Source organism: Prionailurus bengalensis, chromosome D1, assembly GCF_016509475.1.
Source record: "Prionailurus bengalensis isolate Pbe53 chromosome D1, Fcat_Pben_1.1_paternal_pri, whole genome shotgun sequence".
Lineage (NCBI taxonomy): Eukaryota > Metazoa > Chordata > Mammalia > Carnivora > Felidae > Prionailurus > Prionailurus bengalensis.
The window spans coordinates 103,805,929-103,832,207 of record NC_057346.1 but is presented as its reverse complement, the minus strand read 5'-3'; the positions used below and the strand labels follow the sequence as shown (position 1 = coordinate 103,832,207).

The following is a 26,279-nucleotide window of genomic DNA, read 5'->3' as shown; positions in this document are numbered from 1 at the left end:
AGGTTTCCTTCCCCGCGCACCCGTTCTCACCGTTAAACGGCTGCGTCTCGCGACAATCCTAAAGTGACCTTCCTCCCCCCCTCCCCCGCCCCACGAGCTCAACGCGCGCTAGGGGCAGTGGGAGGAGCAGGTCCCGCGAGGAGATTGGTGGGAGGAAAACGCACCTTTTTCCCCGCCTCGCGCGCACCCTGGACTGGCTGCGCGCGCACCTGCCTCCCTAAGGAGCCGCTAATGCCACAGGGCTCTTTCTATCCTTCTTCCTTAAGCCGTGGAAGTAGCCTTGGCGTTCTTCTGCCTCCACCCCGACCCCACTTTCCTGTCTGTGGCCTTTCTGTCCCCAGCGCCGCCAGGTCTTGCGGAAAGAAGGGGAAAATTTTTTGAGTTGTCGCTTCTCCTTTAAGAAAAAAAACGCCGTCGGCTGCCGGATGAAAGTCTCTGAAAAAATGGCGGCGGTAGAACAGAGGCGGGGTCGTGAGGGCAAGGAGGGCCCGCCTCTTGGCGCATGCGCAGGGTCAACTTGTCAAAAGGCATCCTGGGAGATGAAGTCCTGAATATCCTGAGCTTTAGCAAAAGACGACAGGCAACCGGAGGCGTAGAGGATGCTGGGAGGTTTTGAGTAATGCACGATGGGAAAGGTAGTTTACTCGTTCTGCAGTGGGCGTCTGCTCTTTCAAGGAGGTAGTATTTCCGGGTTAGGCCGCGAAACTTGCACAGATCCCATCTGGGTCGTCGGGGCAGTTGCTGGTTGGGATAGCTTAGGACTGTTTTCCCGACTTTGGAATCGGTGTTGGCGACACATTTCTTGGGTGGCCACGTTCACAGTGGCCTGGATTGGTTACTTTGCACCTCCTAGCGTTCATGTTTGCAGTATACGCCTCGTCATCTTATGTGTGACCCGTGAGCTCCTAGAGGTCAGGCACTGAATCTGGATCCGTCGGGTGCTTGGCGCATAGCACAAACCCACCACTCATTTGGTTCTTAATGAAAGTCTGTGGAGGGGCGCCTGGGTGGCTCAGTCCATTAAGCCTGGGACTTCAGCTTGGGTCATGATCTCACAGCTGGTGGGTTCCAGCCCCACGTGGGGCTCTGTGCTGACAGCTCAGAACCTGGACCATGCTTTGGATTCTGTGTCTTCCTCTCTCTCTGTCTCTACCCCACTCGCACTCTGTCTCTCTGTGTCTATTAAAAAAATTTTTTTTTTTTAAATAAAAGTTTGTGGAAAGGATTCTAGAGTTGCTGTTTTACCAGATGTTGGTGCCAAGGAGCTGGCGTCAGCTGCCTAACTTGGCTGTGGTCCCTGGGCTGCAGGGAAGGGGGTAGGGTGAAGGGTTGTTATCGTGATTCTGTGACCTACTCAGAGAAACCCAAGGCCTCTTTCATGCTCCCTCCCTCAAAGCCACTTGGCTTCTGTGGTTTTGAATGTTTCTGCTGCACAGGAAGCACGGTCAGAATAGCAGCTTTGTCAGAAATTACCTGTCTGTTCACTAGCGTATGCAACTATATTATCCTAATGCGTCAAATGGGAGTTTCCATTTGTTTTCCAAATTGCAGTCAGTGACTCCTGCATTCCTTCCTTACTGCTTTTCATGAACTATACCCAGGAAGCGATGTGAGAGAATGGTTCTTACCCCTAGAAAATAAAACATCCAGGGTTAAAACCCCCCAGAGAAAGCAGTTGGAAACAAGATCTGGGGATCCAATTCTAAATTTCACATAAATCATTAAGTTAAACTGCAGATGGAGTCTAATATTTGCAAGCCAAGTGCTGAAGTGCATTTTTCCTCGGTGTCTTGGCTTAGTTCCAGTTCAGATGAGGCAAATGGCATATTTGCTGTCGAGTGTTCTGCACTTTCATAGGACTAGTGACATTTCAGTTGTAAAAACTACAGATTAGTGTGGATGGGAATTTTTTCAAACCCATCTGGACTTTTGGAACAGCACTGACATCCAATGGCTGCTCAAAGTAATGCAGAGTGGGAATCTTTTGATTAAAAAAAAAAATCTTTGTGTCAAGAGGGAATGAAAGAATCAATAATTCCTTTAAATCTGGATAAATCCTACTAAATCTGGATTGGGGCGCCTGGGTGACTCGGTTGGTTGAGCATCTGACTTCAGCTCAGGTCATGATCTCACAGTTCACGGGTTGCAATCTCACAGTTCGTGGGTTGGTGGGTTTGAGCCCTACGTCGGGTTTTGCACTGACAGTGAGAAGCCTGCTTTAGATTCTCTCTCTCTCTGGATTATAGTAAATAGTAAAGCTACCTATAATTCTGTTAATTTCCTCAAGTTACCATTCCTTGAATTTATTTCACTACTGGTAGAGATGGAGATAATAATATCTGTTTCACAGGGCCATAATTATAGTTCTTCACACACTGCCTTCTCATAGGATGCCTTTTGTAAATGTTTTATTTCATTCAAGGTGAGTAAAATCAGAGTGGTAAAAGATGAAAGTTAATCTCAGTGTCCTTTTTCAGAGAAATTGCTAGAAAGCAACATAGCTAAGCAGAAATTGTGCTTCACTGAGACATCTGCAGCTTAACGCCTTGTGTCTTGTCTTCCCATTTCATTCTTCATGACTGCTATAGTTGGTTGTGTTTTGGACCACAGACGTAGCCAGGCCCTGAAAATCTAAACGTGACTACTACTCTGCCCTGCTTTTAATGGATTTACAGTCTATTCAGGAAAGCAGGGAAGCATAGTTTCAGGATAATTAAGTGAATGAAGACAGCAAAACGAATTGGGTGCTGGTTAACTGATGGAAATTTTATGAAGGAAACTGCTTTTGTGGTCCCCAGCTTTATGTGCACACACACGCATACACATACTCACATACACTCACACACAGCAGGTTTTCTGATGCTCCAGCCACACTGGAGGAAACAAGTGCAAATCTGCCACTCCCATGAATTCAAGATGAATCCTGGCACATAGTAGGAGTTCAATTTTTTTCAAAGTTAATTTTGAATCTTTATCACCCTGTCCAATGCACTAACAGAACTCAAATCCTACTACCCATCTTTCTATGTCCCATTTTTAGAACCCTAACTTTTCAAAAAGAAAAGAAAAAACTCACCAAATCAAAAGAGAGGAAGTGCTACGCAAATACAGGAACCAAAAAGGGTTATAGAGGCTGCTTCATGCTGTTTCGTTCAGTTCCTTTGCAGTCCTCTTCAGCACATGCTAAAACAGTTCCTCACAACCTGTGGGACCAGCGCATCTTGGGGTGCGTGACAATGGAAGAGTTGGGTGAGTGAGGACCTTCCTGGAGGGGAAACTGAAGGAATGAAGACTTGGCTACCATCTCTGTGTGGTGGGATGTACTTCTAGCCAGGGGGAGGGTGCTGCTGGAAGATTTTGTTTCCACTTCTCTCTTGACCTCAGCCCAACCAAGAGTGAAGCGTGAGGAACTAGGATTGTTTTTGGGGAACTCCGGGTGCACTCTTTTAGTGGCACAAACAGGCAGAGTTTGGTGCTTAGCGGAGTAAACCATGCACAAATACTTTTGGACTGAATTGTTTATTATGAGTATTTGCCCCTTGGCGACTATTGGAGGTCACAGGGTGGTCACACAGTTGGCACCTGCAGAGATATGATTTAGGAAGAAAAAAAAAAAAAGGGAGAGAGATAGATGGTGTTGGTGAGGAGAAGAAATGGAAGAGCAAGAATGAGACATCTGTAAAGGTTGGAGAAAGGCCAGGGTGCTTTCATTTGTTCCATGGTTTAGTATTAAACCAAGGAGAATTAGCACAATAACTCCAGCAATTCTGTTGCTAAGCTCTTTATTTGGAGGAATTCTCAAGGAACAGATTACTACGGACTGCAAATATGATACTCTTTCCACTTCAAACAATTAAAACCAGCAGTGAAACAATTGGCCACATGGCTCAGAGAGATCGCTGACTTCAAATCTTTGGAGTAATGGAAGCTTTGTCATTCTTGGGATTCATTCTTTATCCTCAGCTGACCTTTGTTGCTGGCATCCTTCCTAACACTGAGTCACTAACCTTTACTCGCTTTCCAAGCTGTATTAATTCCATAGTGTTACGGGTTTTTGTATGTCTGGGGTATGTCAAAAGTGTGAACAACAACAACAACAACAACAAAACGTATCTGGCATATTGTCTTTTGTTGCTGTTGTTAATTATTGGGAGTGTTAGTTATTGGGAGTGTAATTTGAGAGCGCGAGGAGCAGAGAAAGGAAGAAAGGCAAATTATAGGAGGAAAGAGATGTTAATGAAGAGGGAAAGGTGGTATTTAATAGACACAAAACTGTTTTGAAGGTGGAGTCTCTCTTTTGCTGCTTGGGGTAGAACATGTTTTGGACTTGGACTAGAATCCACATTCTTATTCTGTGTGAGAATTGGGGAAGTTCACGTTTCTAAGTTCAAAGTCCAGCTCACTAGAATCTAGCCCTTCTTTCGTATTTTAGCAACACCTAATGGCTTTCACGCAGGTAATTCAAAAGGGAACTAATAAGTATTCAGCGAGTTAAGCTAAAACCTAACGTTTTTACAGATATTAATCATGTTAGTGTCTGAAGCAACTCTCTGAAATAGGTATTATCCACTTTATTTCCAATGAGAAAACTAAGAAAAATAATAAACTTGTTCAGTATCGCTCTCAGGAACCCCTAACACCAAAACTGATTAATCTACAAGGTGTTCTCCTATTTTTTTTTTAATGTTTATTTGTTTATTTATTGAGACGGAGAGAGAGAGAGAGAGAACGAGCCAGGGAAGGGCAGAGAGTGAGGGAGAGAGAATCCCAAGCAGACTCCACGCTGTCGGCACAGAGCCTGATGCAGGGCTCAAACTCAACCAACTGTGAGATCATGACCTGAGCCAAAATCAAGAATCAGACACTCAAACAACTGAGCCACCCAGGCATCCCTCTCCTGTTTTAGAAGTGTGTTCCAGCCAGTAGAACAACCCAGATACTTAAAAAATTACAAATTAGATTTGTACAGTTTTGCCCTAGTTGAGCAGGATGAAGTGGTAGAGAAACCTGGTCCAGAAATGGAGAAAGGGGGAAAGTACCAAACCTCCTAACAGGTGACAGGTCAGCAAAGGCAGGCAGATATTTTCTTTTTGCAGTATCTCCTCCAAGGTCGGTAGTTTGCAGCCACCAGCTTTTACCTGAAGCTTCATTACTCAGGGAGGCCGGCTAATGGGGAAACAGGAGCAGCCTCTGGCTCTGAATGAAAGCTTTACAATCCAGTGAGATCCCCCAAGAGACCTCACCTTACTCCTTTCATGTTAATGTTGACATGATTGGATTTCCACAGATGAAGCACCACAGAGAAGGACTGTGGAGTTTTCAGCGTACTACCACCCCCCACCCCTTGTAACCCTGCATTTGTCATACTGAAGTTAGTCATCCTCAAATTACGGAATCTGGCAGAAAGCAAGATAATCTCGGGTGTTGGTGTATGTGCATTCATAGGAAAAGGGAAGAGGGAGGCCTGTTAACTCATGACCCAGCGGGAGAGTTTCACTAACTTTGGTGTGTAACCTACTCCTAGAGATGTTGTGTGTGCCTCATGGAGGGTCTCCTCTCTCCCCTAATCTTTATTGTAAATGCTCTTTTATTTTGAATCCAAGGAGATGTATGACTTCTGGTTGGAGTGAAGCTTAGAAAATAGAAAAGAAAAGGGGGGGGGGCTACGTCTTAATGGAGGGGCACCGAATAAAACTTTGGAACTCAGTTTGGCATTCATTCTGGCTAGTAAGGTTATTAGAAAAAAGTTTTGCTTTCTCTTTCTACTTTAGTTTTCCTTTTCTTTTTTGTTCATTTAAAAAAATCTTTTATTATCAGCAATTTTAAAATATACGCAAGTAAAATAGTTTAATGAAATCTAGTATACCTATCAACCAGCGTAAACAATCATCAGCTCTTGGCCAATCTTATTTCATTAATACACCCATCCATTCCTTTCACTCCTGGATTATTTTATTTTATTTTATTTTATTTTTTTAATGTTTATTTTTGAAGGAGAGAGAGAGAGAGACAGAGTGTGAGTGGCGGAGGGGCAGAGAGAGAGAGGGAGACACAGAATCTGAAGTAGGCTCCACGCTCTGGGCTGTCAGCACAGAGCCCGATGCAGGGCTTGAACTCACAAGCTGTGAGATCATGACCTGAGCTGAAGTCAGATGCCCAACCAACTGAGCTACCCAGGTGCCCCTAATGTTTATTTATTTTTGAGAGAGAGAGAGAGAGAGAGAGAGAGAAAGCATGCACGTGGTGGGGAGGGGCAGAGGGAAAGGGAGGCAGAGAATCTGAAGCAGGATCCTTGCTGTCAGCTGTGAGCTCAAAGCCCCATGTGCCCGACGTGAACGGTGAGATCATGACCTGAGCCAAAGTCCAACACTTGTCCGACTGAGCCACCCAGGCGCCCCACTCTTGGATTATGTTAAAGTGATAATCGGATATTACATTCATGTCATTGGTAAATAATTCAGTATTAATCTCTAAAATAAATATATACATATACAAATAACCATAATAGCATTATCACGAACAAAATTCATAATCGTTCTTTAATATCATGAAACACGTAAAATGTTAACAGACATTACTTAATATTATCAAATGTCTTTTTACACCTAATATAAGTTAACAGTGCTTATTTAAAGTATTGAATATTCAGTGTTCAATATTCCTCCTTGTTTTCTTTTTATTGAAGTTCACACATTGAAATTAGTTGTGTTTCTTAAATCTCTTTTAATCTCAGTTTCCCCTTCATCTCTTTTTTTCCACTGCCGTTAGTTTTTGAAGGGTAGTTTGCCTTGAAGAGTTTAGCTCAGCTTGCTCATCTCTAAAATGATGCATAAACGTCAATATTTTTATGAGATGGGTGACTAAGAAAGATCTGTAGAAAATTTCACTTGCAAGAAATTACTAGATTTTTAAAAAAATTCCAGCTAGTTAATATGCAGTGTAATATTAGTTTCAGGTGTCCCATATAGTGATTCGACACTTACATATATCACCTGGGGCTCATCACAACAAGTGCGCTCCTTACTCCTCTTCACCTATTTCACTCATACCCCCACCCACCTCCTCTCTGATAACCATCAGTTTGTTGTGTATAGTTAAGAGTCTGGTTCTTGGTTTTCCTCTCTCTTTCCCTCCCCTCCCCCACCCCTGCCACGATCATCTATTTTGTTTCTTAAATTCCACATATGAGTGAAATCATATGGTATTTGTCTTTCTCTGACTTATTTCACTTAGCGTGATACTCTCTAACTCCATCCACATCTTTGAAAATGGCAAGATTTCATTCTTTTTTTATGGGTGAATAATATTGCATTGTATATACATACACCACATCTTCTTTATCTGTTCATCAGTTGATGGACTTTTGGGCAGAAATGACTAAGTCTTTTCTTATGCCGTTAATAAATACCCATCCCCCCTGATATCTAAAATAAATGAAAATCTGTTTTTTTAATGACCTGTGTAAAGTTCATTTTCCTCATCTGAGGACTTCAGACCTAGGCAGATCCTTAGAAATAATATAATCCACTGTTTTGCTGACTTAAAGAAAACATGACCTGTGGTAAGAAAGCCACCACAGATCCACTAATGGACCTCAACCCACAATTTGAGAAAACCTGTAATAAAATGACTTGATTATGGGGATGAGGAAGTGACTTCAGAGAAGTCATGCCAAGATGGCCCCGAGAATCCACGTGAGGATGGGGACTGGAATTTTTGACTTGAAGTTAATGCAGGGTCTGGGATCAGATAGTCCAGGATCAGTCAGACAAGGCTGCATCAGTAGTAGCTGATTTACAAAGTAAGGATGATAATATCACCTGCCTTAAAGCATTAGGATGACTAAATGAAATATATAAGTTCCTGAGCATAGTGCCTGTAATGTGTTGATTTTTATTAATTATTATTAATTTCATCATAACAGAAAAGTGGTAGTGTGCTACTTGTAAAGTGCATTGGTTTTTCTGAAGAAAACTACAAGGGAAACAAGTCTCAAGTATTTGGATTGCAACATCTCGCTTGATTTTGCAATAGCTGTTTTCTCCATGATCCCTTTTTTCCCCCCTAGTCTAAAAGACAGAATACTTCTACTTGGTTTTGACAGTTTTATCATGTGCTTGGTATGTAAGAAAAAAAAATAATCAGAGTTAAGAATAAGTGTTACTGTCTTGGTATACTTATTTTTTTTAAGTTTATTTATTTTTTGAGAGAGAGAGAGAGCATAAATGGGGGAGGAGCAGAGAGAAGGAGAGACAGAATCCCAAGCAGGCTCCACGCCATCAGCACAGAGCCCTACGTGGGGCTCGAACTCACCAACTGTGAGATCATGACCTGAGCCAAGACTAAGAGTTGGACGCTTAACCAACTGCATCACCCAGGTGCCCCACTGTCTTGGTATATTTAGAAAAAATGTAATATAATTACTTCTATTTTTCTGATAGGAAAAATATATAGGGATTTACTTTTTTCTTATTGGGGATCTTTGTAGGCAATCCACCCAAAATGAATGATAAGTATTAATACGCTGCATTATAAGAAGTCAAATTCTTGAGTGATGCTGTGAAATTGAACGCAACCATAGGAAATAGGTCACAGTATGTGGAGGCATTAAACATCTTCTGGTAGAATAGACCACAGTCTTGAAGTAAAATATGGAATAAGAGAAGATATTTGGAAATAGCCCTAACCCAAAAGGAGAAGATGAATGGAGGCACAGTGGGGATAATTAAGGAGGAAAATTATCCCAGAAGACTTCCATATTCTGTATTATGCTTCTCTTGTATCTTATAATATAGATGCCTTATTGGAGGAACTGGAACGCTCCACTCTCCAGGACAGTGATGAATCCTCCAGCCCAGCTCCTCTTTCCCTGGATCAGCATTCCAGAAAGGAGACTGACCTTGCTGAGACTTCAGGTGTCCCTTCTGTTCAGGATGATACAAGTCCCTTGCTGGTAACTTTCATTTATTGGAGTACCTTGAATATAAGTGTTTGAGTGCATTTCTGAAAATTAATTGTATCTTACATAGAGTGATGTGAGAGGAGAATCATATATCCAAGAAAAATCCCTCAATGATAACTTAAAGGTGGTTGTTTTTGGAAAGGAGGAGAATTGAGAAAATCATCATGGAAGAATAAATCTTTGAGAATTAAATTTTTTTCTAGTGAGGGCATGGTAACAGAGTCTTCCCTAGTTTACTTGGAAAATTCTGATATTGCTGTCTGGGCATCAGAGATGCATGTTGCAGTATGTCTGGAATTAACACTCCAGAAGACCAGGGATTACCTGGGCAAGGCCAGGTGGGAGCTCAGACAAGTCTTTTCAGGGTGACCTTCTAGGGCCACAATTTTCCATGTCTTATTTTCTATTAAATCTATTAGGAAATTCAATTATTAGTATACCTAGAGATGATGACACTCTAGGGGACCAACAGAAACAAATTAAACTCAGATGGTATTTTTTTAAAAATCCAGAAATCCAATTTATCATTGTCTGGTTAGAGATAGTCTAACCATCAAATAGAATAATAGATACTAGTATTTGCTATATACATATATATATGTATATATATATATTTCCTTCCTATATGTAAGTCTACATGAATCTATGTTGTACTTAGGAGGTTGCTTGATGAGAATAGAATTAGTGTAGAAGAGGAATTAAGTAGTTTTCACATGTGGTGTTTTGAACTATGATATTCTGATTCGTCCTTGTACACTTGGTATGAAATCACAGGTTGCACAGACATGAAATCTGAGCCTGTGGTTCCTTCCCCCTTTAATGGTTCCTCCCTCCACCTATATACATACAGTTTTAAGGATGAACATTTATTTCTCTCCTAGGGAGCTACTGTCTCTTTTCCTCAATGCAAAATCATAGCCATAGGCTCCTAACTGGTCTGCTACCCTTGCCCCCAGCATTTTATTTTCAGAGTAGCGGCCAGAGTGATTCCGTAAAACTTAAATCAGATGATGTCATTCCTTTACTCGGAACCCCACAGTGAATTTCTATCTCCATTTGAAGCAAAAGCCACCATCTTTACGCTGACCTTAGTGGGGTGACTATACGCTCGGTTCACTTGGACGAGCCCTGAGTTTATGCTTGTTTTCTTGACATCCTATTATTGGCTTTGGCATTTACCCTAAGTCTTACATATTTTAGGAAGTTTTCTTATTAGTGTTTTCTTATTAGTATTTACACTAAACCAGCGTGGGTTCATAGACCTCCATTTGGTTCTTCTGGCTTCTTCTAAAGCCTCATCTAGTAGCATGTGAAATACATCCAGTGACCAGAATTCGAACTGTATTATGGCTGAATCCTAAAGATGGCTAATGACAACTCATCTCTCTTTCCCTGATCCTGTTCAGACACATCCTAACTGGCAAGGTCCTTTTCAGGGATAACATGCAGGGTGTGGGCTGTTAAAGCTAAAAGCTTAGGCACCGTCAGGGACAGCTAACACCTCTGGTTGCAGGTGATGGCGGGGGAACTTTGGAAGCTTTTTCCCCAGCCGGTCACTCTGTATAGCACCACTCATGCTCATGAGAATCATGGACCCTCCTCAGGGTCAGAAAAAATATGGGAAACTGTGGCTTAATATCATACAAATTACGTGCAGGAAATAGAGGCCAAGCATTCTTACCGCTGAGTGTACTGTATTCTAAATGTTCTCATTAAAGCAGCTTTGTCCTTAATTGTGTATGTACAGCTATAGCTATTTGTTTTATTATTTGGCAATGCTTTTATTTTTGCAGCAGATGCTTTTAGCAGCATTTGGCTCACGACAAAACCAAACCCAGAATTACATGTTTAATTTTCTCAAGGAATTGATGATGAATGTGTAATTTGCACAAAATATATGCCAGCATTTCCTGTCCACCCCCGGTGGCAAGTAGAGATGTTAGTGCCCCTTAGAAGACAGGAAGACACAGCCATAGGGACGAAACATCAGCATCTACTTCATAAGTTGCTCATGTAAAAAGAACGTGCCTGATGGTTTAGCATGTGCAGCTGCAGGAGGCGTGTCTAACATGTCACAGTGAAGCACACCTTTACATCTGCATCAAGTGTCGCTTCTAAACTGGTTTTGTTTGGTATCAGCTTCAAGGTTTCTTGTGCTTCTAACTGAAGTAAATGTGACAATTGAGTTGACTCCCTTTGCAAACCGTCAAATAATGTCAATTTTATATCCGTGCCACCAGAGACCTCAGTTAGAAAATTTGTTAATTCCAAAATGGTTTGATTTTTTTCCCCTCTAATTGAAAGGATCAAAATTCAGTATTTGGAAATTCATTCTTCCCTCAAAAGCAGAACATCTGACATTGTTAATGCCATTGTAAATTTAGTTGGGAAGTTCAACATTGAAGACAAAGTGGGTTATTGTGCGTGTGTGATCATATGAATACAAATTTTGATGGAGAACAGAATTGCCGTTAAAAAAAAAGTTCCATATTAAAAAACCTATGCAGCAGAAATGTGCTTGAATTGGTTGTGATGTGCACAAAATTCCTGACTGCATCCAAGCTCCAGGATTCTACCAATTAAATAGAAACCGCAAATGTCAAAATTTACAGATCTATATTTCCACCATCAGAGTATATATGTATCTAACTCATCTACAAAACTTCTGTGACAGAAGCTGATGTTGAATATGGAAACATTTCAGCATGGCTGCATGCATTTTCTCTCTGTATTGCCTGTCATCAATCGGATTTTAGAAATGCCTGAGCCTCTGAAAATAACATTTTGTAAAGCAACTTAAATATAGGTTGCATTATGTGGAAAATCAGTCAGAAATATTTAATCGAATTATTCAGTGAATGTAGCATGAAAATTCAGCTTTTGAAGCTTTCAGCAAGTTGCAATTATGTAAAACAAAGCTTGCAAAAAGGAAGGAGCTCAAATTTCTCTCTACAAAAGCTGGGGAGGAATTGAACAACTTAACAGATGAGAGCTCAAATGGTTTAATTACCTAATTTGAAAATTGTGCTTTGGAAAAAATCTTGTCTTTGATGGAGTTTCTAATTTTAATTGGATAAATTTATATTCTCCACCAGAATGGGATGAAATTGTGAAGGCCTATGATTTGCAGTATCTACATTTGGCAAAATGTTGAAAAGAATCACAGAGACGACTTAGGAGCCCTGTCTTGTAAAAATATTATCGAAGAAAGGTGCTCTGGATGGAGGCAGAAATACAGCACCTGTGAAAATACTGGGGCAGAAATATTTATACATTTTAATATGAGAAACATTTGAGAATATCCTCCATTTAGCAGAATTTGCCCTGAACTTATAGGCTCATCAACATCCAGAGTGGGAATATTTTCTCAATTAATTCTCAATATTATGGTCTACAGAGAAGCATCAGTCAAAAGTATCAATAACTTCAAAATATATTTATATATTATGCATAAAATGCATATATATAAAATGCAGCTCCTTAACTAGTTTGCAATACTAAAAGATATGAAAATAATAAGATCATATTTTATTAAAAAATTTTTTATTAGTTTATTTTGAGAGAGAGAGAGCAGAGGAGGAGCAGAGAGAGAGGGAGAGAGAATCTGAAGCAGGCTCCATGCTGTCAGCACAGAGCCCAATGCGGGGCTTGAACTCACAAACCTTGAGATCATGACCTCCTGAACCAAAATCAAAAGTTGGACACTTAATTGAGTCACCTGGGTGCCCTAATAAGATCATATTTTTTAAAAAGACATCTTTCAGAAAAATTTCCACATCACAGTGTTAGAGACAACAACGGTTAGGTAAACAATTAAGGTATATGAATCTATATCAAGAAAAATTATTTACTGTGCTGTTTAAAAATGTTCAAATAATCAATATACAAGCTTTTTTTTTTTTTAACTTAATGTTTAGAGATGCCTGGGTGGCTCAGTCAGTTGAGTGACTGACTCTTGATTTCAGCTCAAGTCATGATCTCACGGTGTGTGAGGTTGAGCCCCACATCAGGCTCTGTGCTGACAGGGCTGATCCTGCTTGGGATTCTCTCTCTTCTTCTCTCTCTGCCCCTCCCCCATTTGTGCTCTCTCTCAAAATAAATAAACATAAAAAAATTAATGTTTATAGCTATGTCATCTAAAAACATTCTAGAGAATTTTATTTTTTTAAGTTTATTTATTTTGAGAGAGAGGCAGAGACAAAGGAGAGAGAGAATACCGAGCAGGTTCCTTGTTGTGAGCGCAGAGCCTGACACAGGGCTTGAACTCACGAACCATGAGATCAGGAGCTGAGCCAAAATCAAAAGTTGGACACTTAACTGACTGAGCCACCCACGCACCCCTAGACAATTTTATTTCGAAAATAAGTTTTCAAGAGAATTATTTTGTAGGGGCGCCTGGGTGGCTCAGTCGGTTAAGCGTCGGACTTTGGCTCGGGTCATGACCTCACAGTTCGTGAGTTCAAGCCCCGAGTCGGGCTCTGAGATGACAGCTCAGAGCCTGGAGCCTGCTTCAGATTCTATGTCTCCCTCTCTCTCTGCCCCTCCCCCACTCACACTCCATCTCTGTCTCTCTCTCTCGAGAATAAACATTAATAAAAAAGAATTATTTTGTAGGTCCATCAATATAGTAAAACCCAATTTTTGGTCAAGAAATACATATTTTTAAAGTTATATAGTATTAATTATTTTTGGTACCTACCCCTCTTTTGCTTTTAAGAACATCCCAGTTTGAACCATTATACGGTCACCCTACTTGCTTGATCTGGCCCCTTTTACTCCCTGTCCCTGTCTTGCCAGTTCGCTGTGCTGCCCTGGACGCCTTTCTGTTACATGGATGCTCCAGGGTCCCCCCCAATCTCCTTACTTCTCTCACCTTCTGTGAGTCCTCCTCAAGTGGCGCTTTCTCAGTGAGTCCTTCCCTGATCGACAGATACATTTTCCATTGCCATCTTTCTCCCATTTCTCATGCCCTCCCCCCTGATTAGTTTTACACGTTACTGAATTTATTCTATTTTCTTATTAATTTGTTCATTATCTGCTCTCACCACCATAATGTCAGAGGCAGAGGAGACAATTTTTGTTTGTTCATTTCATTTTCTGTTTTCATTGCTGCATCCTTGGCCCTGGCACATGACAGGCACCCAATAAATATTTGTTCAATAAATAAACGAGTTGCTGGTCAACTACCATTTAGAGACACACATATTTTATTTTTTTGTATGTCAGAGTTAGCCATGATATAGTCTCCCCTAGACAACATCCTGTCTAGGTAAAGGAATTGCTCTGATTCTTTTCGTCGGTTTTATGGTTCCTATCTGAGTACTATCAACTTCTCTATTTCAGTGCTTTTTAGGGCAGGGCGGGGGACGCTGTTACTTGTTCACATGCTGGCTGCTTCGAATTTGGCCTTCTGTTGTGGGATGGCTGGTTTTGCTCTGCCTTGGGAAAGAAAATCTCAGAGATATGCTAGTTATCAGTCCTATTTAGAAGCTAACAACATCCTCTAATTCTGGGCACAGATGAGTGACAACATTCTCCCAGCAGAAACTCATTGTTTGCTCTTTCTTCTCTGTCACTTATATGTCTTAGGTACAGCTCGTGTATACAACCCATATCCAGGAGCCCAATATCTACAGGTATGTTTCTTATTCAGTACTTTAAAATATTAAAGATATTAGATGATTGTTATCAATCTGGGTCTGGACAACAAGTTGCTTTGCATGCGTTCATTATTAGAACTCTGGCGACTTCCCTCCTCCCCTTTCCATAGTGTTTCAGCAGAGGTGGAGTTCTGCCAAGCTCAATTGGCAGTTTCTTAGGGTGCCTGCCTTCTAGACGGGCCGTCCAGGCTGGGGGGAGCCACTATTTCCTTCACCACCTGGAAAGGTGTAAATCGTTCGAGTCACCACACGTTTCGGCTGGGCTACTCCAAATATCATGCTCCAGTTCGCAGAAGAGGAAACACCTAAAGAAATTTCAGCAAGACGCCAACAAAACCAGAGCTAAGATCAGGGTCGATGTGAGACAAGAGGGTCTCCGCAGCAGACTGACAAATATATACTTCTAATGAATCTGTACTTCTTCTTTCTATAGTTGTTCAAGATTTATTTAGCTGGCGGGCGGGGGGTGGAGGGGGGAGTGGATTTCCTTTTAAAAACATTACATATTCAAACAGATCCACTTACTAAACCATTTCGACTGACCAAAGCAGAATCAACAGTCTGAGAAAATGAAAAAGGCTGTTTTTCTCATTCTCTCTTCAGGTAGTGCTTCACAGTTTGAAAAATCAGACAGCTTTCTGGGAAACAAATTGAAGGACTTCACAAATTAAAAGGGAAACGAGATAGCAAAGGCTCATGCTTGGTAGAGTACCACACCATACCTTATTTGGTTCTAGAATCGCAGCCGGTCAATAGTGCACACCCATGATGCCAAATAAGGGAAGAACCTGTGTTACTATGAAGTCTTTTTGTAACTTCCCACCTGAGAACACTTTCTACTTGGATGGGAGTAAGGCCAATTTATATTAATGTAATTGCCAATTGGTTCCAGTTCCAGGAGACTGCCTGGTGGGTTGCCCCCTAGACCACCCTATCCCTCCTTCTTGTAAAAAAAAAAAAAAATCCAAAGAAGCAAAACAACAATGAAACCATGCCTGGCACACATAGGCTTTCAGTAAATGTTTGCTTTTTAAAAATCTAGGAAACCAAGACTTCGATAGAAATATTAATGAAAACAGGAACATAGAACAGAAAAACCAGCACAACCAACAGCCAGTTTCCTGTGTATCTGGCATTTCGATCAATTGATGGCATGCCAATGGAGAAGACTCACATAGTTTTCCCCTCAGACCTATTTCTTTCTCTTCTCTTGCTCCGCTCTGTATTCTGGGGGCGCTGACCCCTGTAGGCTGGGTTTTCCAGGCTCCAGGATCACTTGGCTTTCGCTGGAGGGTGAAAGGCAGGGAAATTCAGGGTATTTCCTCCCCTAATCTCTCTCCACAGTGTTGGGGTCGGCAGTTACATGTCCTTTGTGGCTTCAGCTGGAGCAAGACAGGTCTACTGTGGTTCCATTCCAGCTTGTACCTTGGCCTCTGGCTCTTAGTAACTCCCCACCCCCTCGCTTAATGGCTTTCTGCTGTGGCTAATCTTTTGCGTTACCTCAGTATCTTCTGTTTGCCTCTTTAGTTATCCCATCACCTGTGTAATCAAATTTCTGGATTAAATTCCTTTGGCTTACTCCCAGAGTGCTTGTATTTTCCCGAGTGGGCCTTGACTGATACATTTTCCCCAGAACCGAATGACACTTGCTGTGTCGATCTGTATGGGAGACTGATATGAAATCCAGGTGGCAATCGCTTCTCGGCCTTTTGGCTAAGATCAAGTGAAATCCAGGTGGCCTAGTAAATAAGCAATAGCCTGGTACACATCCCTAAGGCTGGTATAACTCGGAGCTGATAAGGCTCGCAGGTGTGGACAGAGCGTGAGACTCAGAAACTAGATGCCTGCATTCTGCTTCCACCATTTCCTCTGGCTTGCTTAAATGAACCAAACGCTGCTTTCAACCTTGAGACTGTATTCAATACTAGTGGCATGTGTAGCCATGTAGTAATATTTCTACTGTAGTTATATATCAAAGCAATATGAAGGATAATTTAGAAACGTATACACGAACAAAAATAATTTTGGTAAGAAGAAGGAGAAACACCAATCATAAAAACATTGCAGAGGAATGAATAGGGCAAGATTCCAGCGAACGAAGCCCCTCACGTGAGGAATCTGTATTCTTTTGACAGCACAGAGCCTGCTTGGGATCCCCTCTCTCTTTCTGCCCCTCCCCTGCTCTCTCTCTCTCTTCAAACAAACAAACATTTTAAAACAAACACCACACCTCTTGTATTTGTATATTATTAAAACCTCTAACTCACGAATTAAACTGTTGCCCATGACACAGCAAAGCCCTTTTACCACCTTCAGGAAGTGAGGGGACCCATCAAAGGAGCTCTCATTTTGAGCTTCCTCTCTTTTTAGGAACACTTCCTGTAGTGATGGAATCACCAACTCTTTTGACCTTTCCATTCTTATTTAGAACATTATGTTGTTGATCCAGTTACTCTTAAGGTATCACAACAAGGGTTTCTCTTTCCATACGGCACCAGAAGTCTTGCTAAAAACCAGTAGGAAGTGTTTTGGATAAGCACCAGTGTGCGCCGACTGTGAGGTGGACAGGTTTTTAGGATTATACAGACCCACATAAGAAACTACATTTCTTCTACACTGGGAAACAGGGCCGAGAATGTGCGGACAGCCTGGCTGCCTTTTGCGCACAAGACACACGCCTGTGGCAGAAATGACGAAGGGGTCATGACCCCAAAGTGTCCTGAGGCTGAGCCTCTCTGTGCTTCCTTGGAAGCCTCTAAGGATTGAATCAAGCACTTGTCTACTTGACCATTTTTGTTCCTCAATTAAAAAAACAAAAAACAAAACAAAAAAAATTATGCCTGGGAGGAGGCCCTGTTGTACCTAAAAGACAAAATCTTTTCTCTTCAGAGGGGGAGACATCCACTTCCTCCTCCATTTTTCTTATTGTTAAATACTCAAACGGATGTAGGTCAGTAGTGGGACATGTTGTGCCCAAAAGACAGTCTTTTTTCCTTAAGAGAGGAATGTTATCAATCACATTATTAATCTTTCAAATTTTTGGCTAAGGGATAAAAACTGGAGTCTCACTGTTGAATTTGCATGATAAAGATCTAGATCAGCATATTTTTATACAGTAATAAACATTCAAATTTCCTTTTCTGAAACTTGCTTTTTAAAAAAATCCTTAGCTCATTTTTCTATTAGCTTGTCTTACTGATTTGCAGACTTTAATATTTGAATATTATTTATGTTTTAAGTATTTATGTATGTTGAATTTTTTTTTTGAAATTAGCTCTGTTGATATTTTGTTTTCTTTTTTGCTTTCACTTTACAGTTTCATGCCTTTCTTAGGAAAGCCTTCATTACCCCAAATTATAAAAAAAATCTTCCATTTTCTTTTACTCCTTTTATGTTTAAATGTATTTATGTCTTTAATTCATTTAAAACTTACTCACGTGCAAAGTTTGTTAAAGATCTAAATTTATTGTTTCAAATAGGCTGTCGTGCATTTTGTGTCTACTACGTTGTTTATGAGGATTTGAAAGGCCACATTTACCATATGCAAAGTTCTCATGGTTCAGGAGTCTGTTTCTGGGCTGTGTCTGCTCTCCAGTCCTCTGATTTGTTGGCTGATCTGTTTCTTTTCCAACATCACACACATTTTATTGTCACTTTATCGGACAGCACATCTATTGAGACATCTTCCCTCCTCACCTCTTTTTACAAAATTATCTTGAGTGTTCTGGCCCATGAATCTCAGCATCAGCTTATTAATGAACTTGAATAATTCTCTTAAGATTTCTTTATGAATTACATTGAATTTGTAGTTTAATGGGAGAAACTGACATCGTATTATGCATCATTACTTATGCATGTCTTGTATGTCTGCCAGTGTTTTTTCTTCACAGAAGCCTTGCACAGTTCTTGTTAGAGTTATTCTTTAATATTTTATATGTTTTTTTGGTGGTGTTGTGAACATGTGCTTTTTCCCCAACGGACTCTCAAATTGGCTACTGCTGTCTATAGGAAAGAGACTAATTATTTCACCGTATTCCTGTACCCAGTAACCATCCTGATATTTTTGATACATTCTAATAGTTGTCCAATCATTTATCTTACATTTTCCAGGTAAGTGATTATATCACCTATTTAAAAAAGAAAATAAACGGGTGCCTGGGTGGCTCAGTTGGTTAAGCATCCAACTTCAGCTCAGGTCATGATCTCACTATTCATGGGTTTGAGCCCCACGTAAGGCTCTGTGCTGACAGTTTAGAGCCTGGAGCCTGCTTCGGATTCTGAGTCTCTCTCTCTCTGTCCCTCCCCTGCTCGTGTTCTTTCTCTCTCTTTCTCTCTCAAAAATAAATAAACATTAAAAAAAATTTTAAATAAAAAATAAAATAGGAATGAGAAGGCTTTGCCTTTTTCTTTCCAATATATAAGTCTCTTATTTTTACTTTTGAATGCATTTGGTAATGCAATCTGGAATAATATTGCAGACCAGCAGTGATAGTAGGATCCTTGTCCTCCTCTTCTCTTAATTAGAAATGTGTTTAGTATTTGACCATTAAATATGAGGTTCACTATAGATTTCTTGTATTTTATCAGGTTATAAAACTTCTTTTCCTCCATCTTCAACAACAGGAATGGTGGTGGATTGTGTGGTTCAGCACCTATCAATATGTTTATAAAGCTTTTTCTATTTTTTAGTATAATGAATTACATTAATCCTTTTTCTAATGTTGAACCATGCTTAAAAGACTGGCATAACACTATCTAGCCAGGATGTTTTTAAAACATATTTCTGCTGTCTTTATTAAGCTGCCCCCACCACCCCATCCCACATACACACATTACACACACACACTGTTCTCTCTTTGTCTGGTTCTAGTATTGCATTTCTGATATTTATAGGCCTTATTTGGTGATTTTCCATATTTTTCTATGAACTTGGAAATTTACACAGTGCTCCAAAAAACCCAGTTTTTGTTTGTTTTCTTTTTCAGTAATTCATGCTTTTACTCCTTCTGTTTAGTTATTTTAGTTTTGGTGGGTTTCTTTTTTTTTTTTTTTTGAGATTCTTGAGTTGGGTGTTCTGTTTATTGGTTTCTGGTCTTTCTTATTTTTCAATATCGCACTTCAGTCCATTATATCTTTTTCTTTTTATTTCTTTAAATTTTTTTTTTACATTTATTTATTTTTGAGAGACAGAAAGAGAGCACAAAAGAGAGAGAGAGAGAGAGACGCAGAATCTGAAGCGGACTCCAGGCTCCGAGCTGTCAGCACAGAGCCCGGTTGTCGTGAGATCATGACCTGAGCTGGTGTCAGACGCCCAACCGACTGAGCCACCCAGGCACCCCTCCTTTTATTTTTTATTTTTAATTATTTTAAATTTTATTTGAGAGAGAGAGAGAGAGAGAGAGAGAGAGTGCATGATTGAGGGAGAGGGGCAGAGAGAGGGAGATAGAATCCCAAGCAGGCTTCACACTCAGCACAGAGCACACATGGGGCGCAATCCCACAACCCTGGGATCGTGACCTGAACGGAAATCAAAAGTTGGAAGCTCAGCCAACCGAGGCACCCAGGTGCCCCTATATTTTTTCCTTTTGATAACATACTGCTTTTGACTCTGAAGGGTGTTTGTGTGTGTGTGTACATGCTTCCGTTGCGAATTCTAGATAGGTTGAAAATTCAGTTTATTTTCTTTCTTCATCACAAGAATTGTTGGAGGTGTTTTATTTTTTTCTTAGGTGGGTAGATTTCTTATGATTAATCTGTACTTTTATTAAAGCAATAGAAGAATATGGTCTGTATTACTTACTTCTTAGAATTTATTGAGCCTTATTCTGTGTTCTTGTACACAGTTAATTTTACTAACAACTCAGCGAGTATTTGAATAGACTGTATTCAGTTTCTTGGGTCCAAATTGTATTCATCAATAATTTACTCCCAATTATATGGATGTGAAACCAGTATTATGTACATTGTCTAAACTCGATCAGTGATCTTTTTTCTGTAAAAGGCAGACAGTAAATATTTTAGGCTTTGTGGACCACAAGGTCTCTGTTGGAACTATCCAACTGTGTAAGAAAGCAGCAGTCAACAGTGTGCAAATGAACAGTCATGGCCAAATTTGGCCCTTGGACCTTAGTTTGCTGTTGCTTGCTCTTTATTCTTATTTAGTGTTTGTCTTTCGCCTGACAGTAAGTGAGAGAAGGTGTAATAATTTATAATTTAAAAAAGAATGCTATGGATAATACAAAATATATATTGGGCCAGTATCTTCAAGCCGTTTTTAGAAGCTGCTTTGCACCTGACTGTTGGGGGAGAACGTCCTGCCAGCTACATGTCCAGAGCATTTCTTCATGGACTTGAGAATAATGGTCAGCTTTTGAGATGACCAGAGGAGGACACGGAGACAAAAATGCAGGGAGACCGTGTTGAGATTTTTAGCCCACTACCTACTTTTTAAATACTCTCTCTAGTTTTACTCACACTGAAGGGGTTAGTAATTAAAATTGCATTTTCTGGTATTTTATGTGTGGCTTAACATTTATCTGAGTGTTGATGTGTTAGGATTTGTTTTTTTTTTCCTCTCCCTACAGTGAGGTCCAAGAGCCAAATAAAGCACGGCTGCCTCCTAAAACCTCAGCAGCTGCCCAGCTGGATGAGCTTATGGCCCATCTGTGTGACATGCAAACCCAGGTGAGCATAGTTCCTGGCTGCTTCTCTGTGGATCTCAGCTCCGCATCCCCCTTCGGAACTCTGAGTTGTCATTCATTTTCCCAGACTAAATTTAATTCAACTGTGAATTTAACTTTGTGGGATGTATTATCTGGGCACAGAAGATAATATGATACGGGCTCTGATCTCAAGGAGTATGGAATGTGCTTGGTAAAGGGAAGCATAAGCCTGTGAAACATTTATAGAATAAAACACAGATGGGTTATCAAAATATACACAGTAAACGTTAGGAAGGTAGAGAGGTCAAGGAGATTTTATCAGAGGTGGGGATGGGGTGTGGGATGGACTCTGAAGAATGGAAACAGTTTGCACACAGATGAGAGAGGAGGCCCTTCCAGTTGGGCATGAGCCTATGAGGGTGCAGGCATCTGAGGCTGGATGGAATGTGACAGGACCTTCAGAGACCCGCCTGAGTGGGACCGCGGAGGGCAAGCTGCAGCAGAGCCAGGGAGATCAGAGTGTGGCTTTGAAAGTAGGGAGGAGGAGGAGTCCTGAGCCCCATACTCTGATAAAATCTGCCACCTTCTTCTGGCCTGTAGAGAGTGAGTGGTGAGCTCATGTGGCCTGGCAGGGGATGGAAATTAGAGAAGTGGACTTTAAGAATTTACTAAGGGAAGGGGCACCCGGGTGGCTCATTTGGTTAAGTGTCAGACTTCAGCTCAGGTCATGATCTTGCAGTTTGTGACTCTGAGGCCTGCAGTCGGGCTCTGTGCTGACAGCTCAGAGCCAAGAGCCTGCTTCGGATTCTGTCTCCCTCTCTCTCTCTGCCCCTCCCCTGTTCATACTCTGTCTCTCTTTCTCAAAAGTAAATGAACATTAAAAAAAAATTAAGAATTTATTAAAGGAAATATCTAGAATTCTTTCTTTCTTTTTATTCTTATTTATTTTTGAAAGAGAGAGAGAGTGAGCGAGCATGAGCGGGAGGGAGGGGCAGAGAGAGAGGAGACAGAATCCCAAGAAGGCTCCATGCTGTCAGCACAGAGCCCAACGTGGAGCTCGAACTCCTGAACCGAGAGATCATGACCTGAGCCAAAATCAAGGAGTTGGACGCTTAACCAACTGAGCCATCCAGACACCCCTCATCTAGAATTCTTAAGGTAGAGAATCCAGCCACTCTAAATTGGTTGGAAGCTTCGATATGCCCACATGAAGTGACTAAGACAAGGCAGTATATAAAAAGGTGTGTGACTGGGGAGGTCAGGAACCTTATCTTTGTGGCTCACCTTTGGACTCCCAATGCCCGCACAGTTCCTGACACATTACAGGAACAGATGAATAAACATCAGAAACAAATTTTCTTCCATGCCTGGGTACATTCAAAACTGGGTACATTCCTCAGTGCATTGTACCGCTGTAAGTTCTAGGACAAAAAAAAAAAAATCTACACTAGGAGTTTTAATTATGTTGTGTTTTCTAATTGATTTAGCATGTGTCATGGTTTATTTACGTTTAAAAAATATCTGCTCAACTGGGTGTTGTATGGAAACCAATTTGACAATAAATTTAATATTAAAAAAATAAAAAAAATAAAAGATATCTGCTCATTTCTTGAATGGGCCATACATGCACGTTGTACAAAAGTCAAAGGTGGAAAAGTTTGCAGTGAGCTACTTCCCTCTCAGCCATGTCCCCAGCCATCCAGTTCTGCCCGTTTCTTACATCCTCATTCGGAAGTGTTCTGGAATATATAAGCAAGTAGACGTGGGTGTGGATAGATATATATGCATGGATATGTATATACATATACAATTGTGGTTTTTTTTACCTACTTAATAGGGATGGCCCTTTTGGACCTTCTAGACATTAACCTTTTGAACACTAATCTCTTCAACATTAAGTAACATTCTATAATAGAGGAGGGAGGAAATCTGTCAGATGATAAGTTTCTTGAAGGGAAATGAGCATTTTGGATTAGTGAGATAATGTGAAGTTATTCCTGGCAGTAAAAATAGGATACGAAGGCAGACAGTAACAGATCGTATATATTCAGGAGACTGCAGGGAGCCTGGCTGGCCTTAGACAATGGAGGCTTTTAGTGACTAATGAAAGATGAGATTGGAAAGGTAAAGTGAGGGCAGTGGATAGGAGGCTTTGAAGGTCTGTCTAGTGCATGCAAATCTGATGCCATGGAGGCCGTAGGGAGAGCACCTGTTTCCTGATCAGGAAGTATTAGGTAGATGGTAGTAGTAGCTCGGTCGGAAAGGAGTAGAGAGAGACAGAATCAGGACACGGAGTGATGAAGGACGAGCTGGGCATCTTTTTTGTAATTTGAGGCTTTTCCTTTGAATGGATTATAATAACTACCTTGGGGTTTTGCTTAAATAAATCCAATCCATCAGCAAGTCTCATATGACAGCTTCTCACCACCTTCTCCCCTAACACAGGACCAAGTCATTCTTTCTGGTTTGAACTGTTAACGATAATCTCCTTCCTAGCTGGTGCCTCTCCACTCTTGCTTGTCTACACTTAATCCCTCACTCAGCTACCATGGGGATCCTGTAGATCAGATTCTTTCACTCTCATGCTTGAACTCCTCCAGAGGCTCCATCACCCTTGGGATAAAACCTGAGTTTACCATGAGGGCCCAATGTGATCTTCGCCTCTCTGTCCATCGTCTTCTGCTGCCACACTTACTCTTACTCCCTCTACTCCAGCTCCCCTGACCTTCCGACTTTTCCCCTAACTTTCCTCCTCCTCTGGGCCTTCCTTCCTTCTGGAATGCTTTTCCCATGAATAGCAATATTTCTGGGCCCTTCCGTACATCATGAAATACCTGTGCAAATGTCACCTTCCTTAGACAGTCTTCTCTGATCACCTTCATCTACATCAATTCTCTCTCACCGTCCCACCCTCTGTTACTTCTGTGTGGGTGTAGAACTTAGGTCTTATCCCTACCTGATGTTACATCATATACTTATTTCATTGTTTATCGTCTATCACCTAGAGAATATAAACTCCATGTGGGCGGAGTCTAGGTCGCCTTGGGCATTGCTCTATGCCAAGAGCCTGGGGCTGTGACCAGCACAAACTAGGTGCTCCAAAAACATTGCAGAAGAAATGGGTAAAAAGAAGATATGATTAATTGTTGACCTATGGTCGTTGTAAGAGTGAGGAAAAGTGTCATCTTCGTACACTCGATTTCCCACGGTCAGAAAAGATTTACAAATGAAGGATGATTACTCCTATTTCATCTGGCCTGAGGAGTTTAGGATAAAAGGGAGATGAAAGCATTTTTACTGGTGTTACAATGTTGACTCTTCCAGTGCTTTGGAGGGAGGTTAGGTACAGAAGAAAGGATCCGTCAGTAGAGGTGAGCTTACAGGTCATGCAGAAGGTGCCAAGGAAGGGAAATGTACATGACACTGATTCTTTTCGTGGTTCTCTCCCGGGTGCCAGGTTGCAGCGAAAGCAGATGCCAGCAAGAAGCACTTAGCAAACAAGCAGGATCAGAAAGCCTCCCTGGACTCAATGCTGGGGGGTTTGGAGCAGGACCTGCAGGACCTTGGAATTGCCACAGTGCCCAAGGGCCACTGTGCTTCCTGTCAGAAGCCGATTGCTGGCAAGGTGGGATGGGCCAAGAAGTTGGTCCTACAGCTATCTGTGTGTGTCTGTGTCTGCCTCACCAAAGATTGCTCTATGGCCTTCTATTCTACGACATTTTAGTAATAGTTAATAACTACCCATCCCTTACAGTGCTCCGGGCACTGAGTTAAGCACTTTGCAAGTATTTCCTCATTTACCGGTCACATCAGCCCTTCAAGGGACACTCTATTATTGTTCCTTTGGAAAGATGAGGGAAACAAGGGCTCTGGGATGTTAACTGGCATGTATGTCCAAGGTCTAGAAAGAGGAGGAGGTAAGATTTGAAGCCCAGGAGAGCCTCACTGCCGCGTGTGACTCTGAACCACTTTTCTGTCCTGCCTGTCCTGGGAGGGAATCTCCCCCTGCTCCCTCTGTGCCAACTTCCCGCTCAAGTTGATTGATGATGATTTCCGCTGACTCAGCTCCAAATCGTGGCCACAGCCTCCTGCTGTGTCATCCTTCACCAAAACCCACAGCAAAGGGCTTTGGTGTGGGGCGTGAGATGAGGTGTTCAAACCAGAGGAACAAAAACCCTCATCTGGCCTTTTCCTCTTCCAGGGATCCCTTCCAGGCCACGGTAGTCATCCCTGTCTGTCACTGCTGTGCTCGATTTTGGTTCCCCCACCTTCCGGAGCTGTGTAGCGTCAACCAACAGCTAACAGACTTTTATCAGCAAGATTGGTCAGGAAACTGGGCACCCTCTGGCTCTCCATAATGCAGGGGCAACAGACCCCGTAGGTGGGACCTGGGTCTAGGCCTCTGTGTTGCGTAACCCCAGGGGGGCGCCGTTTACAGGAAATACCGTGCGCCAAGTGCTGTTCAGAGCTGTGCAACCTAGGGGCACCCTAGGGCACCTGGCTGCAGTCTCACGGTGGCCCAACTTCATTTCCTCCCCAGGCGATCCATGCTCTGGGGCAAGCGTGGCACCCGGAGCACTTCGTCTGCGCTCACTGCAAAGAGGAGATTGGCTGCAGCCCCTTCTTCGAGCGCAGTGGCTTGGCCTACTGCCCCAAGGACTACCACCACCTTTTCTCCCCGCGCTGTGCTTACTGCGCTGCTCCCATCCTGGACGTGAGTCATCCCCCTTCTCCTGCCGGGGCTCGTGGGTGATAGAGCTGCAGCCCTCTGACGTCTCTGTGTGTTCCTTTTTCAGAAAGTGCTGACGGCAATGAACCAGACCTGGCATCCGGAGCACTTCTTCTGCTCGCACTGCGGAGAGGTGTTCGGGGCGGAAGGTATCGCTCTTCCTTGGTCGGTTGTGGTCGTCGTGGTTCCGGCCGCTGGCAGCAAGCGCCCGGTTCAGTACTCTATGCCATCCTTCCCTGCCTTTCCCCAGCATTTATAAATTGTGT

At 41.8% G+C, this 26,279-nt stretch overlaps 1 protein-coding gene across 1 annotated transcript in view; it reads left to right on the top strand.

Annotated features, from left to right (window-relative positions):
- The first annotated feature begins 2,487 nt into the window (after positions 1-2,487).
- LPXN (leupaxin) overlaps positions 2,488-26,279 on the top strand; it is a 37,588-nt gene continuing 13,796 nt past the window's right edge. The window contains exons 1-7 of the mRNA XM_043581204.1: positions 2,488-3,249; positions 8,796-8,953; positions 14,552-14,598; positions 21,207-21,306; positions 24,742-24,909; positions 25,825-25,998; positions 26,081-26,162. Of these exons, the coding sequence (XP_043437139.1) occupies positions 3,141-3,249; positions 8,796-8,953; positions 14,552-14,598; positions 21,207-21,306; positions 24,742-24,909; positions 25,825-25,998; positions 26,081-26,162 (838 nt within the window). The 5' untranslated portion in view covers positions 2,488-3,140. The remainder of the gene's footprint in view (positions 3,250-8,795; positions 8,954-14,551; positions 14,599-21,206; positions 21,307-24,741; positions 24,910-25,824; positions 25,999-26,080; positions 26,163-26,279) is intronic.